The 19,023-nt window shown below is 37.1% G+C and overlaps 1 protein-coding gene across 2 annotated transcripts; it reads right to left on the reverse strand.

Moving 5' to 3' along the window:
- Positions 1-4,982: 4,982 nt before the first annotated feature.
- On the reverse strand, positions 4,983-15,188 carry LOC139123929 (C4b-binding protein beta chain-like). 2 transcript variants are annotated; one of them, XM_070690076.1, is made up of 9 exons: positions 15,125-15,188; positions 12,325-12,357; positions 12,029-12,090; positions 10,971-11,150; positions 10,518-10,688; positions 8,006-8,050; positions 7,740-7,784; positions 7,447-7,531; positions 5,744-7,039 (listed from the first exon to the last, which is right to left on the reverse strand). In XM_070690076.1, the coding sequence occupies exons 2-8, from the start codon at positions 12,327-12,329 to the stop codon at positions 7,458-7,460; spliced, it is 582 nt and encodes a 193-aa protein (XP_070546177.1). In that variant the 5' UTR covers positions 12,330-12,357; positions 15,125-15,188; the 3' UTR covers positions 5,744-7,039; positions 7,447-7,457. The 2 variants fall into 2 exon arrangements, with proteins under 2 accessions (XP_070546178.1, XP_070546177.1); XM_070690077.1 differs by lacking the exon at positions 8,006-8,050 and having other exon boundaries at positions 4,983-7,039.
- Between the last annotated feature and the right edge of the window lie 3,835 nt (positions 15,189-19,023).

Here is a 19,023-nt window from a genome sequence, read left to right on the forward strand (position 1 = left end):
TTTGATCAAATTGAATCGATTGTTTTTTTTCCCTGAATTTAAAGAAATTAAAAATATCAGTTTTGCACGAGGAAATGGCTCCTTTGAAATTGATACTTGTTTACAACCATGTCTGTTATGACATTCTTGCACTGACGCGACGATACACCCTCTCTACAATTTCAATTCTTCTCTACTCTCAGCGGGCAGGCTTTGAAGTGAATGGACAGTTCATTTCGTGAAACTGGAGTATTGTATCTTATAGACGGGTTAACACTAATAGCGACGGTACTTTAATACCTTTGGAAATTTTGGCGAAGGTTAAAATCCCAGTGTCTGTCTTGAGAAACCGCATTTTTCCCGAAATTGTTAAAGGAAACAAGATGAGAGATAGGATCAAAGTCCTGTACTACTTTCAAATTGGAAGACGTGTCAAAGGTTAAAAGCAGTGACAAGTGGGTTAAAGTCAAGTCCTTCTGACATTTATGTTTACAAGTAAAATGAGACAGTAAATTTGGTGAATTTAGATTTTGTAACTAGGGAAGAGAGATGGCTAAATACATGCTTTTAGTAATGTAAAGTGTGCACTTAACTCACATTACTGGCGACATGCGGTCTCAGCACTGTTTGAATTATAGTTTACCGCAGTCAAAAAAGACAGTGTCCGCCAACGCAGGTTAACTTCAGTGACACAAGAGAGGTTATCTCCCTCACAAAGACGCACTTTTTGATACCCTATTTTGAGATTTAATTTCTGGTATTTGTTCCCGAGCCAGTAAAAGGGCTTACACGTTGCTGCGAAACTGAAGGTGTGGACATACGTTTTCATTCTTCTAAACAAATCAACAGTGTCATCTGTACGCGTTACAGTGATACGTTCACCTACCGATCAAGGAAGACAACATTTTTAAAGCCATTTTTTAACCTGAAGGCACATCTCCCTATTAATTTATGGGTATTTATCACATCCGCCTTTTTAAGAGGTTTTGTTTTGGCTCAAAAGCACGTTTGTTTTTAATTCGCGGAGCTAATTGATCAATGAGTGGCACAAAAATCCTTTATTTCAAATTTTAAAGAAAAACCAACAAATAAAAATCAAACACGTCTGGCTTACCACGATCAATGCAAAACCTAATCAGATCATAGAAACTCACTTCCACCTGAGGCTGATCCGACTTTGACTGCATGGAGTCTATCCTTCATTCAGAACAGATCTAATTTAGCTTGCGCTGACTGTAGTCTTATTGTTGTTTTCAGAAGGCATGTCAAAGGTTAAACCCGGTGACACGTTGAGTTATAGTCAATGTTCTTCAGGAACGTGATTTTGTTTAAATTGAATGGGGGTAGATTACAAACAGAGAAGGCAAATACATGCATACAATACTGTGAAGAGGTTGCCCTTAACGCACAGTACTGGTAACCTGCAGTCTCAGCACAGTTTGAAGTAAAGTTTACTTAAGAAAAGACAGTGTCCGTCAGCGCAGCTTAACTTCCGTGACCGCGACCCAAGACGGGATATCAACCTCACAAAGGCGCACCTTTTGATGTCCCATTTTTAGATTTAATTTCTGGTGTATAATCCTCGAGGTAGTCAAATGTCTCAAACACTGTATCGCTAAGGAGTTGCAGTGTTCTACGGTGGCGGGCGGCTGTTTTACTGAGGTTTTCGTCACCCGCGTAATGCGATCCAATGCGACCAAGAAACATTACTTTAGCGAACACCAAATGGTCTGCTTGATATTTTTACATCTCCCTTCGCTTAGGAGTGAGAGGGAAATTTCATTGCACACAACCAAAGATAATTATGATCCATGATAGGCCACATTAATTAAGAACACTGCAAAGCGAAGAAATCGTCTCCTTTTGTGCGAGACAAGTGAGGTACTGCTGGGGTTGTTTCGTTTACCAAAACGAAAGAAATACAGTGATGAATGTTGGGTGAAAATGTAGTTACCATTAATGCACAGTGACAGTCTAATCCTCTGACCCGTTTCTACCGCTGGCTGCGCTGATCACGAAATAGGATCAGGCATGAATCAGAATTTTGACTGCATATCACCTGACAAGATCATGTGATCAGCACATCAGTGCTATGGCAAGCCTGGGAATTTGATGACGAAACATCGAAAGTTTAAGTTATTTGCATGGATTCACTTTTAAGTCTCCGACTCTGTTGTTCTATGATCATCGTATTTAGTGAAGAAATGACGATTATCCACTATGGTTTAGACTCTGACGTGAGAAATGATCAGTCCTTTCCCAAGTGCGGTAGTGACTCAAACATAAGTGTTTTTTGTCTTCTTTTCAAATCTATTTCGTCAGAGCATGTTTGGTTCGGCAAACCATCGATGTAAAAGTGACTCTCATAGGCATACGAAATGTAATTTTGAAGGTAGCTCTATGTTGCAAATGCATTAATCACTGGTCTCGTACTATTTACTAGTGACTGCTATAATTACAAAAGCCCATACCAAACCCTATTTCCGTGAGCAGAGCAGCCAGCAGTAGAAATGGGCAGGGGACCAGACTATGCACACCACTTGAGAGTGCAAGGTTCCTCATAAGTACAGGACGAGAATTTTGGCTTCGACTTACTATACATTGTAAAACTATGTGCTCTGACTTTTCTCACTAAATAATACACTTACAGCAAGATATCAATTTATGAAAATTATTGAAATTGCAATATATGAATCACTGAAGGGGTATGGATTTTGTTAAGGTGTTTTATTTTCTGTTGTTATTTTTGTAAATGTTTCTAAATTATTAATGAACCAATTCTCAACTAGATGAAATGAGGCGTCCGATTTTGTAGAGTTATGTCAAAATGCGTTCATTCTTTTAATCAAGCCTTCCGAATTTCAAAACAAGGTGATATAAACTCGACAGTGGTCACACATCGTAGAATTTGCAAAGGCAACAAAACGTGACCGTTAACTAACCCTAAGTCTTACCGCTTTAAATGTCGATCGCATGTACGCCTTTATCAAGCTTGTTACCTGTTGCAGTACTGATACGGGCCTCATTCAGAGCGCCATCAACGTTGAGACTTTGCAGTGCCTCAACCAGACTGAGGTAAAGTATAATGTAATTTATAACATTTGTGTTTGTGTCAAATGTCAAAGAGTAATATACAAATATTTTAATTTTTGGACCAATTTCATAGAACAGGGAAGATAAACGTTTTAGCTGTTCTAATTTACGGTCATGTCGATTTTATAAAAAAGGGGAACGAACGCATGTTTACCTGTACTGAGTGACATTAACACTTGATACAAGGTAATAATCACAGATAGCTTGAAAGTTCAAAACACGTCATGTCAGTGAATTTACATAATAATCGAAACTCCTGACGACTTGGCACTGAATATAGAGGGATATCCACGAGATTCAATACACCAATTCAAATTCATCCGATGGAATACGGTGAAAATATCGTCAAAGCGCCGCCGCTGCCTGAATCTGGGTCAGTTCTCTACAAACATTAATTCTCTGCTCTATTTCTGTCGTTGGGTGCGTTGGAGTCATTACGAACGCATTTGGTCTGGTATTTTCTGTTTTATCTATCCATGACAGCCAGCTTCATCGAGTAATCAGAAAGATGCAGTGTATTCTTAAGAGATACAAGTTTATAGATCACAAGGTGGACTTTGGCGACGTCTCAACTTTGTTCGCCGACCAGTATCTTTGGCAGAATTGCTTTCACATATATGTGTACATACAGGACCTTTGTTGGGATCACGGCGCAGACACTGCCAAAACAGAGCGGGAACCACACTGAACAAACGGCGACTGCGCCACAGTCGCCTTAGCCATTGATATAGGCTCACCCACATTTCAAGATATTTAACATAAGAAAGGTACATGGATATTTCTACTATGCATTACGTCAGTATGTTTTCCCATTGGAAGACTGTGGCCGAAAGAAGAAAATATTTTTCTCGTTTTTACTGGTAAACCTGCAGACCCTGAGGGCGATATCAATTTAGGAACAACTAAAATCTTCCTTAAATGACATTGTGGACTGGCTCCCAGTTGCTGGGTTTTTCTCGGTAACAGTTATTGACTGCTGCACATGGGCAGACGCGTTCACCCTACGATACACGCAGCAGCCTACCACTTACTCGAAGTCTGCTAATTAAGTTTCTTCTCTCAATTTACTCTGTACTGACTTGAAGCAAGTCTAGTTACCCTGTTAATGATGCCACCGAGATCAGATTTAACAAACTAGAGAGACTATAGCCGACAACACTAACACACTTGAGGAAGTACATAGCTTTAACCCCTACAATTCTATGCCAAATCAAAATACAAACCACTATAAAATGTTTTTCGAATATTTTTTTTTATGTTGGATACAATAAGAATCATCTTGTCAATTACCATATCAATCCGATTCCTTGTTTTACGATACAGCGTACATCACCAAAATTTTGCAAATTTTGGCAGTGATGTAAGCCTGAAGCTTCGATGTAGCGCAGTCGCCCGGAGAGAGGGTTAAATATACCATCCTAAACGATTTTTTTTTGCAAATTAAAAACGACATCGTTACGTCTTACCATCAGATAAAGTTGATGAATAATAAATAAGAAAGTTGAGCATTGGCAGTATCTACTTTTATTCCCTTATAAAATGAAGTGACCTTGTTCCTTGACATTAAAAGGCCTCTATGGCTCCTGCTGAAACTGTTTTTATGAGCATGGTCCGTTTGTCGTTCGGTCATCTTTAATAGGCAAAGACTTTGGACCTTGTCTCTGAAAACAGCGCAGCAAGTTGGCCTAGGCAAGCAGAATATGGATGTGCCTAGTGTATAGTCACATCTTTAGATATTTCGTAGACGCTCTCTCTCTCTCTCTCTCTCTCTCTCTCTCTCTCTCTCTCTCTCTGAAAAAGCAAAAAACAATGACCGATGAATGTTAATGTGTAGCTCTTGTTTAGCAGAACGTGAGAGTCGTTGAGTTGAACGGTGAGAATAACAATGCCATGACCATTTATTTATTCTTGCGATGGTTTCATTTAATGTGTCTCAAACCGGGGTCGAATATACGGCATATTTACCCGTTCATTCAGGATCTTTCTACATGTCAAAGAGTACAAATAGTGTCGTATCAAACAAATTTCATGAAAATGCCCGACTTTGTTCCTTTAAACAAAACTAGTCCAGCAGTATCTCACTTGTCTGGCACTCAAGTAGACTATTTCTTCGCTTTTCAGTGTGCTTAATTAATGTTGCCTTATATGCATAAAAATTATCTTTGGTTGTGTGCAATCAAATTTCCCTTTCACTTCTGATCGAATGGAGAGTACGAAGTCAGTTCATTCAGTTATAAACAGCCCCCCCCCCCCCCTTTATTGGAAACGCTAATTGCAGCCTCTGCTCACTCGACCAAACACTGAACTGCGATAGCAAGTACCTTTTGATTTCTATCTTTCACGTCATCAGTATATCGCTGGAGGTCGATCGACTTATTTCATTCCCTGATAAGGTCAACACGGTGGGTGATTAGACAAAGTTATTGACTGACAGCAGTGTTTGGTCGAGTGAGCAGTTTGCAATTAGCGTGTTCATTAAAGGAGAGGGGAGACCGTTTAAAAACACACATAGAGGAACTGTGATAGAAAATACATGTCTTAATTGGAAATATCACAGTTCAGGAGAGATTTTCTGAATTGGGAGAGAAAACTGATACAGCCGAGTGAGACGATATCTGGACCAGCATCAGGTTGAACTGAGTTTAAATGATCATAGTAGTTTTTTTTTTTTGCATTAATCGTTAGCAAGCCGGACAATAATCGATTTATTTGTCAGTTTTTCATTTAAGTTTGACGTCAAGTATTTCTACACCACGCAATGATGCAACTGGCAACAAGATATCCAGTTTATAACATTTACTGCAAAACGTATGTTGAAGTGTCTTCAAAAGGTATTTACTCAGATTTACAAATTCACGTTCATAGATTACCAACATTATTTCGGAAAGTTAAAACGATTCCCCTTCAGTCTCATAGCTCTTTGGAGAAAATAACCTCATGTTTTCATTTACATTGGAGTAGTACAGGACTTTGATCCTAACTCTCAGACAGACACTGTGGTTTTAACATTCAACAAAATTTCAGAAAGCTTTTAAGTACCTTCGCTTTAGTGTTGTCACGCCTATAAAGTACAATACTCCGGTTTTACATAAACGAAATGAAGAATTTTCCATTCACTTCAAAGCCTACCCGCTCATCTGTATCAGTAGAGAAGAATTGAATTAAGAGAGAGAGACAGACAGACAGAGAGAGAGAGAGAGAGAGAGAGAGAGAGAGAGAGAGAGAGAGAGAGAGAGAGAGAGAGAGAGAGAGAGAGAGAGAGAGAGAATCTTCTAGCCTGTGCAAGAATATCATAGCAGACATTGTGTCATCGGCATCCATGGATTAATATGCTGTAAGCAAGGAGCTATTTTCCGGTGCAACACTTATATTTTAAAATGTCTTTAAATCCAGGAAAGAAAATAATCGAATCGGATTCAATTTGATCCAATTAGAGCTAAAGACATTCTTTATTCTATTGAAACCGAAAGCATTTACCAGAACATGCAGGGAACCTGACCAAATGTTTAACATGTCATAATATTTCCTGATCCATCATCACCCCATGTAACAAATTACGATGATGAAATACTAAGACTATCTAGACAACTGGAACGACAATTTTTCACCACATGTGTTCATTAAGCAATTGCAAAGTTCCACTTTTAAAAACATCAGTGTTGCCGACACTGTCTGCTACATTGATGTAAAGTGCTTCAATTTGCAATATTGGAAAACTAAACTGAAATGTTAATGGTAATTTCATGCTAGAAATGCGTTAAAAACCTATCTGCTAGACCAATGTGAATCTCAAGTACGGAGTCATTCTAAAAACTAAGTAGTCCTTGACTTGAAGATTCCTCGTTTTACGTCATCCATAGCACTGTCAAAAATCCACTAAAGTGATCACGGTGATAGGTTTAAAACTGACAACGTTTCTACTGATGCACCTTTTAAACTACAGTGTATTGATGTACTCTGCCAGGTTCTGTAAAAGAAAGAAAGAAATAGGAGATAGATGACGAAACAATAAAATAACTACCATTACATGTATTCTATTGAACATGTTTGATTAGCTTGTCTTACTATGCTTAGAATCATCGTGCATCAATGTTAAGCTTAAATTATGAAACTATTTAGTGTGATTCATGACATTCATTGGAAGAAAAAAGGGAAAGAAACACTTTGAGATTATAAAACAAACATAAATATGAGATTAAAAACAAAACAAAATCCGTATCTCGATAATAAAAAAGCAAGATCTTCGATCCGATAAATATGTATATTTTTTCTAGACTGTTCCATTCTTGTGTATTGCCTCAGTTATTATCTACAGTCTCAAGCTTATGGAGGTAAACGCTTCCAAAAGAGAGACGCAATGTGTAAAATACTTACATCTAAACTTCCTAATTGCTGAAGACGGCCAACATTACTGCAGGGATCATCAAATAACCAAACGTTGCAACTCCGGCGCCATTTTCTGACCATGAAATATATATGTATGTGGATTTAATGTGGACGTAATCGTTCAAATGAATTCGTATACGTTTGTAAAATACCCAAATTTTCGTCGATACTTTATTTTAAAATTTTATTCCGACGAAGCACCAGGCACCATTCGAACCATCCGAACTATTGGTTTTCATTATTACTTTAAAGACAAAATTGATAAAAGCAACAAAACTTACCTGAGTCATCCTCAGTTGTTGCGTCTTCAGTGGTAGCTGTCCCCTCTGAAAACAAAACAAAACAAAACAAAACACGACATAGATAAATTTGATATACAGGTGCATATGTATATATTATAACACACCATTTGCTGATTGCGTATCACGATTCACTATAACTTATCAAATTACGAGAAATAGATACGTCCAGTCTCAGCTAGGCTGGAAAAAATAACGTCAGAGGATATTATTTCAATGGAATATCCCTATTGAGATAGTATTCGAACCTGAGTTACTCTCAGTTGGTGCGGCTTCAGTAGTAGCTGTCTCCTCTGAAAAATACGACAGAGATAAATTGAATATATATGTAGTGAACTGATTTAAATCTCGGGTATACTATCGCCGGGGATGCTTTATCGCTTAAATATAATGCAACACATGCTGGTTGCATGTCGAGAATCACCAGAACATATCACGTGAGGAGAAAATAGATATACGCTCAGTCCCTGCTAGGTCGTTAGAAAAAATAATGTCAGAGAATATCATTTCAACGATATTTCCCTACGCAGATAATATTCGAACATTTGTCACCCGACCCTAACTCCAGTGCAGTCAGCAGCTTTGAAGCAATGGTGGATGATTAGAGTGAAAAGAGTGCCAGGGATAGCGACGAGCCTCTGACCATAAAAACAGTACGATTCCATTCCAACTGCGTAGGATTTTAAAACCTTCATTGATAACAAATATTCAAGTGAAACAAACGAAGTTATGTTGCATGCTAGCGGCACTTTTTGCTCCTGTTTGTGAAGAAATCGGCACTGCTGTTACCACTACTGAGCATCGTCCAGTTACGTTCTCGAATGTATTGATACTGTCCCTATACATAAGAACATATTAAAAGCAATAACATAGAACAGCATGATCATATGCAGTGCTATAAAACACCTGTATCCCTTCTCTATTCGCGATAATACGACCATAACGACTTTTAATCACCCTTCATGGCAATGTGGTACCCGAAACATATAGATATACCCTTAGGTCAACGGCCTTGGGAAACCGATGTGTTTCTGGTAACGCATGGCCCCTCAGGGTGATAAATGTGCTCTATAGCCCTCATGACCAGCTTAATAGGTGTTTACTATGGAAGAGTAATCTGAATACATGCTTATGTCTCATGGCTTTGTATAATCTGGAAACACACTTTAGGTAGTTGAAATTGAAAGACCTAAACGTGTGTTCAAACTTTCCCTGGGAAACTCTAAACCAATTCCCTTCGCAATCAAGAATAAATATCTGGGTTTACCGTTGACAATTTTTTACTGAGGAAATAAATTACCCACTAGTTACTCCTGAAATTCAAAATGACCGTTATCGTGTGAATTGTTTTTGGGAAAATAAAATATTCGATTTTTTACACAAATATTGTAGAAGACGAAATGTAATTCTGTTAAAAAGTTTTGAGAATCAGAATATCTGTCGCCGAGGCGAATTCTACCGTAAAAGAATACAAACAAGATATGAACTGAATATGCTCACGTGTTTTACAACAGGTTCATTAATAGTAGTACCCTTCACAGAACAATAAGATATATGTTATCACTATATGTAACAGGTTTTTTCAACTTCGCACAGTACTCTCAGAGTTTAATCACTAATTACAAAACTTTATTTAATATGCAAATGAGCTGTTAATTAACTTGACAATGCTCAATGCTTCATGGGACAACTAGATATCCATCAGATCAACATTTGTAGCACGTTTTATTTAATTTAGTGCTGTAATTTTAGAGTAATGTCACTAATTACAAAGTTCATTAAATATGCAAATGAACCCTTAATTAATTTCACACTACTAAATGCTTTACACTACAGTTAGATATCAGTCAGATCAGTATCTGCAGCAGATTTCGTCGCATTTGGTGAAGTTATATCGGAGTTATATGACTAATTACAAAACTTCATAAAATATGCAAATGAGCTATTTATTAACTTGACACTGCCAAATGCTTCTAAGTATAATTAGATATATATCAGATCAATATTTGTTGCAAGTATCATCAAGTTTCGTTTAGGAATTTCAGAGTTATCTCACTAATAACAAAAGTTCAATAAATATGCAAATGAGAAGATAATTGACATGACACTCACATTATCATTATAATGTTTTGAGACTGTCATCTGTGAAATGTTTTATGAAATTTTGTGCAGTATTTCTTGATATATGTCTACACTGTCATTACCGTCTCCATAGGGAAACCATTGTACGGAAAAAAAAACAATATTGCATAACTTCTATAATATGCAAGCCACACTAACCAAAATCTAATCAGTTCTTGCAAATAGCATATGGTACCTGTCTACCAAATCTGACTTGAATCCGTTCAGGCGTTTTTGAGTTATCCTGTAAACAGACAGACAGACAGACAGACAGACAGACAGACAGACAGACAGACAGACAGACAGACACACTCACACACACACACATACGGACAGACAGACAGACATCGCTATGACATTAGCCCACGTGTTTACACACGTGAGCTAATAATGTAGCGTTTTCTCGATTCCAAATTCCATGGAATTGTTTACGTGTGTTACCATTGAAAATATTATGTATAAGTTTTCTAGTGACAGCATTGGCAGACTGATTCAACACAAAACCACGTTGCTTTTGATTTATTCGTTGCGATCATACCTCACTACGGTACAAGCCTTAAAGTTCTCAATCTTTTACAAGACGATGGAGATACGCAGCATATTACTTTTGTCAAAAAGTCAAGTATTATCAAGTCCTACCGGTGCAAGTTGGGACCTGGTTATCCCATGAACCATCTGAGCAGGTAAGGTCACCAGTAGCGCTTAATGTGTAGCCAGTATCACAAGTATAGGTCACCGTTGATCCATGTGTGTAGGTAGCTCCAGTTTTTTGACCGTTGGTCGGTGCTGCACCAGGATCAGTACAGTCCGCTGAAGAAAGAAATGAATGTCGACGAGTCAAGAAACGTATCTCTGGGCCTGTCAACTATATTATATGAAGTTTGGCATTGATTTTGGATCCGGATAGCTGGTAATTAAGCGAGTCATTTAATGCTCTTTTGATAGAGGAATTGACTTCGAGATTTTCAAAATGTATTTCTCAATTCAGGAGGTTTTCTATTGTATGGTCTTATCAATCAAATTTTATCAGGTGGATCTGGTATGGAAATATATTTGCACCATGATGCTAATGTGTAAAATATATATTCTTACCTTCACATGTTGGTAATGCGCTTAAGGTTGTACTTGAACAGCTTAAAGTAGCTGTGCCAACGAGTGTGTACCCGGTGTCACACTCAACATCGGCGGTGGCGCCATCGGCGATGTTAGGTGTCGGTGCAGTGCCACCAACCCATTGTAGAGGCGCTGTAAGAGTTGGTACTGTACATTGACCTGGCAAAATAGAAACGGAAGTAAAGAGAATCATAACATATTCGACATATCCTCAAGGAGAATGGAGAATACTACAAGATGGTAAAACAGAAAAAAGGAAAGCTGCCTGCTAAAAATAAGCACAAGAATATATGACATTGTGCTATTGACATGGAAATTACAGTAAATTTTCGATCGAGTTTGAACTTACAAAGTACGGTGCCCAGTCACCTAGCGAAGACGCCACAGCCAAAACCGTTTGGCCAAACCCCCTCCCTTAAAAAGTGGTTCAATAACCGAGCTAATTTGTTAGTTTATTCTGACTCCTCAACACGCCGTAGGGTTCATAAAGCGCTCGCACTCACATACTCGCTATCACATATTGCACCCAAACTTTATCAGAGCTATAAAATCATCGCTTTACTGAGCGAAATACAGTCTTGGGGACAATTCTGTCCACCAGCAGAGCTATCAACCCAGGATAGAAATCACAGTAAATTTTCGATTGGGTTCTAACTCATTATTAGTAGTCTAGAAAAACGTCTCCGTTATTCTAATATTTTATTTGATTTATTTGTACGCAATACACTATAAATTTGCCCTATTTTTTATTCCAACAGTTTTCAACTTCACCTGTCTCTACGCATTACTATACAAATTTCCCATAAAAATGCATGGATTTATTTTCTAGATACCTAGCGCAAAATTTACCCCATGTTGAAACATGTTTACTTGGTCAACTGTCGGTAGTGCTCCTCTGTGTGTCAGTTTCAAACGCCTACCGAGAAGTCAGTTAGCGTGTTTCTCATTCATTTCTTTTCATATTGTTTTCATTTATCCAAATTGTTTAGTTTTCCTGTTCAATCAGGATTTCTGCAAGTTGAGAAAGAATATCTTACCGTCAGTTCCGTCATAAGTCAAATACAAGAAGATAGTTACAAGTAACAACGCTATTTGAAATCTGTTAAAAAAAGAAAATAAGTTTATTTACAAGAATTCAATAACAAATAGTGTAGGCTTGCAACCATTGTAAATATGATAATACTACTTTAATTTTTTCAACGAGTTGTAATCTAAAGCTTATCGTAAATCAAATTAACATGTCCGATTAGGTTCTGAAGACCATTCAAAAGCCCACTAGAAAGGCAACTATTGCTCAATTAGAAATATTATATAAATAGCTTTATCGACCCACCTCATCTTGTGAAGTAGGGGTTACAATGGAGACCTTGAAAATGAAAAGGGGAAAATTTGTACAACTATTAGTACATAAAGATCTCCGTAATTCATGAGCACAATATGAATAAAATATTTTATCGATTGAAAGAGAAATTGTATTTTAGGAAGGCATTCAGCGACCACGTATGGTAGCAAATACATGTATTTTGTTTTACAATGTTATGTCGAATAGTTGAGGAGTCTTTTTAAATGAGGTGTCCCAAGTTTCAACCATATTTAATCATTTCTTTATGCGTTTCGCAGCTTGCAATGTCACCTTGTTGCTATGGGAATGATCAAATGATTTGCTGTATCGAAGAGAAAAATTTGCATGGACAAACAAGACCAGTCTGTCGCTCAAAGCCTGCAACACTTGATATCGACCAAAACAAAGCACAGATAACACTTCGGCTCATTCAAAAACAAGTATGGCTAAATTCGATTATTCACTTGGCAAGTTTCAATGCTACAGAAAGAGTCGGCACGCTGTAGCCGCGACTCTAATATTTTTGTAGCCCGATAGTCCAGGTCCTTCGGAGGCGGGGTCGTTAAGCGAGCATACCTGCTCATACTGCTCAACGCTACGAAGTAAGAAAATTCGTTAGTTGATTATTGTCAGTTTGCTGATGTATCCAACATTTCTTTTCAACTTATCCAAATCTATTTTATGCAGCTTACTTTAGAATCAAAACCACAACTTGAAGATTTACTTTTGTAAAAAAGTTTTTATCGGTTCGACTTCCTAACTGTTTTAACAATGATGCATAGTGCTAGCAAGTATGGAATCACTATTAGTTTTTTTTGTTGCACGAAATAGTAAGGATTTACCGATATCCCTGCAACGAGCAAAAAGTCATATAGTGATTAATATCCATGAGTGACAAATTTTGACAGCACATCAATTTAGTAACAGAACACATTCTATCAATCTCATTGTCTTTCGTTGGTCTAAACAGAGTTACAGTTTCGTGCAATGTTTTGTGGTTCAAGTTATGCTGATAAACAAATGCTACAATGAAAAGGCTGACTGCACTTGTACTCTGGAATCTCTATTTCTATGAAGTGTATGGTCAAACGAATTACACTGGCCAATTTAAAGTAAACTTTCGATAAACGTACGTTACAATGATGATTAAACTCGAGTACATTTTGAGGAATTTGAGAGAAAGTTGCAGATGTCCTATTCGTCTAAGGTAGTTTACGCCTCGAAAGTGACTTCTCAAACTTTCCTCAACTAATCTTTCAACCCCTCTCTTGCCAAACCACGAAAAAAATTCAGGAGTCATCGTGCAAATGTTGGTACTAGAGAAACAAATTACCAAGCATTTGCCGATATTTGAAATTCAAAATGGCCGAAATTCCTATGTTTTAAACTGTTCGGATAAAAATAAATCATCACCGTAGCATCACAACCGATCTATATTTCTCTCGTCCTGGCTACAGCTTTCCAGTGGAATTTATTGCCATATTAGTTTTGCTGTGTATTGAAACGTTATTTTCAAAGTACTCAGGTATGTTAATGCATGGGCATAGGCTTACATACATGTAAAATCAGTTTGAACATACTTTTAATCAGACCTGGTCAGAAAATTGTGAAAATTGCCAAAAATATGTTTCGCATTTGATTAAGCTGAAATTATCATAATATATTACCCAAGTCAGTGTCACGTGACCATAATCTGTTATTTTCCCGCCAAATTGTATATTTGCAAATAAGTGAATATTCCAACCGCTAAACATCAAAATATTTAAAATATTATGACCAATTAATGTAAAATGGGATGGGAACTTGTGTTAGAACTAGTGGCAGATGCAAAATTATTGAATTTTGAATATTATTTCTTCACAAAAAACAACAAATACAATATTTTTGACGTTTTACATGAATATTTTGAATATCAGAAAGAATATAGATAGAGTTTCAAGAGTGCCATGTATTTTTGAAAGAATATGATAGATGTTGTTTCCAAAAGTGCAAAGAAAATCAAGAAAATTTAACGGTTTACGGTTGGAATATAAAATTAATAAAGACGTAAATTTTGGCGGGAAAATATCAGATTTGGTCACGTGACTCAACTCGTCAAGATTTAGGCAGACATTTTTTTAAAGAATTTAATAATTCCAATAATTGGGCCAAATATCAATCAAATCTGGTGGTTTTTTAAAGATAATGATCATTTTCTTACTTTTGGGCTTGATGGGTACAAACACCCATGCATTAACTTACTTGAGTACTAGTAATGTAAATGAAACATTTATAAAATATTCACCTCGTTATTTGTACCGTACATATTTTAACCTATTTGGCTTTCTACAAAGCACATAATTATTAAAGCAGAACACACACCGAAAAACTGAAAGACTTTGCTCAACTTTCGTCAATGAAACTTTGAAGCATTCTCTTGCCAAATCGCGATTAAAAATCGGGGTCACTGTGCAAAGTTTCCGATCATTGAAAAATTTAGCGATAGTTGAATTTCAAGTTAGCCGCCATCCCTATTTTCACTCTATGAAAAAAACAACATTTCCGATTTTTAGAAAAGTAAGCCGGTGAAAATCCCTCTTACTTCATGACCTTCAAAACGAGCCCACACAAGCGATAGATCATAGAAGTATTGTAAAAGTCTGAGTATCTTTCAATGAGGTGCATTCTAACTTAACGCTGAGCTGCTTTAATTGCTGGAGTAAAGCAATTTTTACAGTTTTAAATGTCCATCAACTCAGAGATACTCTCCAACTGTATGGTTTAACCATAACCTAACATTCTGAATGCTCACCTGCAATTTACTGTACTTGATGTTTTCTGGAGTAGCTTCTGTCGGCCTCGCCCTATTAACTAATTATACAAGCACAGAATGGAGGCCTACTTTATACACTTTGCATGGCAACCACTGGAGCTTTGGCTGTCAGTCATTGGTCGAAAAGAAGTGAATGACCATGAATGTCCGATTTTCATTGGCTGATATTTTAAGTACATAACTAGGGAGCTCACTTTGGCCGTCTTCCAGCGAACATCTTTTCGATGTTCGTCAATACTAAGTGAAACGCCTACGTCGTTTTTCCACTCGTTTGTTATTTACAATTAGTATGTTGCCTGACAACGCCTTTCGCTTTGCAACAACACGTTACCAAATGAAGAAAATTCATTGAACACCAACGCGTTGTCAACATACAGTATAATTCATTATGATGACAATTATCATATCAATTTATTATTTAGCAACACTATGCTATCCAAGGATGTTCTCTTTTGTATATAATTCAAAGAATGTTGTCGAAAAGTGCCCAGGTCGCCTAGAAACCAAGCAATACAACAACCTGAATTCTGAATGGTCTTATATTAATCATCTCCTGAAAATTGGTGTTGACCCGTCCAGGCATGACTAACTTTTACCATTTTGATTCGTGTCTGAAATTTCAACTGTGTTCGGAGTCATTTGGTTCTTGAGAATCGCCTCGAAATTGTCTTTGTTGAATCACCCCTTGGCACCTTGTCCGGCGCAAAAATCAGGCAGTTTTCAAATTTGTTCGACAACAGAGCTAAGGGGAGAGAGAGAGAGAGAGAGAGAGAGAGAGAGAGAGAGAGAGAGAGAGAGAGAGAGAGAGACAGACAGAGAGAGAGACAGAGAGACAGAGAGAGAGAGAGAGAGAGAGAGAGAGACAGACAGACAGACAGACAGAGAGAGAGACAGACAGACAGACAGACAGACAGACAGATTGACACAAGGTGCAACACAAATGGACATAAAGTATGGCCGGTAAATAAGTATACACTCATTTGCAGGCAGACAAACAGAATTTGAGGACTAACTTTCTACAGACGACATGGACCAATAGATCGATTGAAAGGCGGTAAAGAAAGTTAAAGAAGGTCACATAAATTTATATAGACCTGAACGGAGCACACAAACAGCACACACTGAAGATAGTGAGAAATCCCAAAGAAATAACCTTTCTTTATTTACCCTTTGAGTGCCAAAGTCAATTTTTGTTGCCTTTAAAAATCATACACCAGTCAATTCTTTTCTGATTTTTTGTCAAACTTTTGATAAAAAGCTTTATCGTATGAAATGCGATGTCCATTTATTCAAACATACTCAAAAGAATGACAGAAATATTCAGAAAAATTGGTAAAATGTCGCACTAAAATTTTGGTGGGAAAAATTATCGCACTCAAAGGGTTAACGAGAACATATTGGGTACGCTCCATAATTTGGAGTCTAAGGCGTACACAGAAATACTGGCAAAACGAAGAAATAAATTAATCCTTAACAAATTTAGCAGCGTCTTTTTTCGTTTTTTTAAGTGTACACTTAAAAAAACGAAACGAATCTAAAAAAACACGAAATTAAGGGGAAACGACATTAGTCTCCGCTCTTTGAAGCTGCGTATCAACAAACTCCAGCATGTTTACTCAGAGCGACTCAGTAGTTTAGATGAAAACATAATAATATTAATGACAGTATTTAAAAGAAAGCTGTACTATTCAAGTCTTTACTGTTCAACGACTTGTCAAAAATGATTGGTTCTGCTAAGCTTGGATAATTTTACTATAGGTAATAATATATTTCTAATTTTGAACATGCTGAAAGCATACAAATCGATTAATAACCCATTTAAAGACGCTGCTAAAAGCAGTAGATCCTTGCATGTTTCTATTGGGATAGAAAGACAAAGTAAGTTGGCCGCCAGTTCCTAAAATTAAATGCAAGATGACGTATATCGGTCTTCTTTGTGCATGTCACAGGTTGCATATTGCCGCAACAATGCTTTTTGATCACCGAACCACTGTCGTCTCTTTCTAACTTACCGTAAAGTCAACGAATAAGAAAGTGATTAAGCAAGCCCACACTTTCCGATATTTCTATACCTCACCCTCACAAATATCACATTTCTTACTATCAAATTATATACTTTCTAGACAAATTGCAAGACAATGCTGAAAAATACAGAGAATTAGCAGTATTCTGCTTAATAGTTTTTACATTTTCAGATTTTTATTGCAATCAACAAATGCCTTTAACAAATACAAATGTTTAAGACACCTTTTTCTTGAGTGACCCTAGATTTGTGATAATGTAACTTATCGTTCTTTAGGATCTCATAAGGGATTATTGATGTGCGTTGTTTGCCCTGGGAGAGTACCTTTCGACCTTGTGACCCTTTACGACGTGCATGTACAAACCTATCAGGTACAACATTTAACTTATTAAATTAAGCTTATATATGTGTGCCTGTTCTTGCCTAACCATTCTTCGCTATGAACTGTACCGTAAAAATTGAAAAGATACGACATGTTGTACAGATAAGCTTACTTGCGCGGGTCGGGTCGAAAGGTCGTGTAATGTATTGTTGTTTTTGTCATGAGGGGCCCTTGCAGTTTTCGTAATTTTAACAAGCAGCCTTTGCTACCTCTCGGTTAAAGTTAAAAGTACTGCCGTAACCTGCTGCAAGTATCGCAAAGTCACCTTACACTCTAAATCACTAATAAAAAATTTCGTATTCTGGAAAATTACTACGTATTGAAGTACAAAGCGGGAAGGCGTGTGTTGCAAGCTGAATTTGCAATGTATACACGAATTATTTTTAGAACTTGTGTGTTGCCCCTTACTTATATTACTGGAGTAGTGACGAAGAACATAAACATATGTTTTATCGATTTTGAGTGATCCGCACATATTTACAAGCTTGGTGAACTACTGGCCAAACTTTAGTATAGCATCATACCGGTAGGTTTAAAAATGGTCACGAAAAGAAAATTCTCAAGACTGTGACATTGACAAAAATACAGTTTATCTTGACATTTCACTCTTATAATAAAAATACGTTAGAAGTTAAATGGACTGCTTTTTCTTGATTCTTGATAATTTTTCTTCGAGTATCATACTTATTTCCTTGTGGAATTCGCAACACTTTTATTAATTATATGTTCCGAATTTTTTTTCATTAATGACAAATGACTCGTGTCATTAACCAATACAAAGGAATGGGAATAGTCGGAGAAAAAGAGAAAGAAGCAAAGTGGGATACATAAATATATGTAGACACTCAGTCAGACATTCAGGCAGACAGACAGACAGACAGACAGACAGACAGACAGACAGACAGACAATCAAACACAGACTTAGTGAGAAGGAGAGGCAAACACAAAGGCGGAAATAGTACGAAAAATGGAAATCATTGAAAATTTGGCCAATATCAACATAGGGCAAGATATGTTAATTATAGAAGGAAAGATAACCAATTTGTCTGGGGGATAGTACTGACGTAGAGCAAATAATTACAAGTGTCTAGGTAAAGAGCAAGAAAACGAAAGGCTGAATGTCGGTTTAAAGACAAAATTCAAGATCATGACAACTATATGCCCACATTGCGTTTTACAGGCTGCACACTGCCGAAATGTGTACTTGCTTTCTGAACACTGCTGTGTTCTCTTTCTGACTTAGCGTAGTTTATGATCTACTTAGTGAGGAGTAGATGTAAACACAAAAGCAGAAATAATATGACAAAAACACAAACAGACTGGGTGACAAACAGAGACGGAAAAGGAAAAAAACAAGATAGACAATGAAGTGAAAAGGAAGGGACATCGTCGAACATTCAGTAAATTTTCCATAGGATCCGAACTCACAACGTACCAAGCTAACAGCACAGTCCAAACCACTCAGCCAAATCC

Source organism: Ptychodera flava, assembly GCF_041260155.1.
Source record: "Ptychodera flava strain L36383 chromosome 23 unlocalized genomic scaffold, AS_Pfla_20210202 Scaffold_23__1_contigs__length_28996876_pilon, whole genome shotgun sequence".
Classification (NCBI taxonomy): Eukaryota; Metazoa; Hemichordata; class Enteropneusta; family Ptychoderidae; genus Ptychodera; species Ptychodera flava.

Bases quoted from the DNA above. Each gene is read 5' to 3' on its own strand.
- LOC139123929 (XM_070690076.1), bottom strand. The intron at 11,151-12,028 runs GTAAGATATTCT...CTATTTTGCCAG, and splicing joins GACTTATGACGGAACTGACG to GTCAATGTACAGTACCAACT. The intron at 8,051-10,517 runs GTAGGACTTGAT...CGTATTTTTCAG, and splicing joins CCAGGTCCCAACTTGCACCG to AGGAGACAGCTACTACTGAA.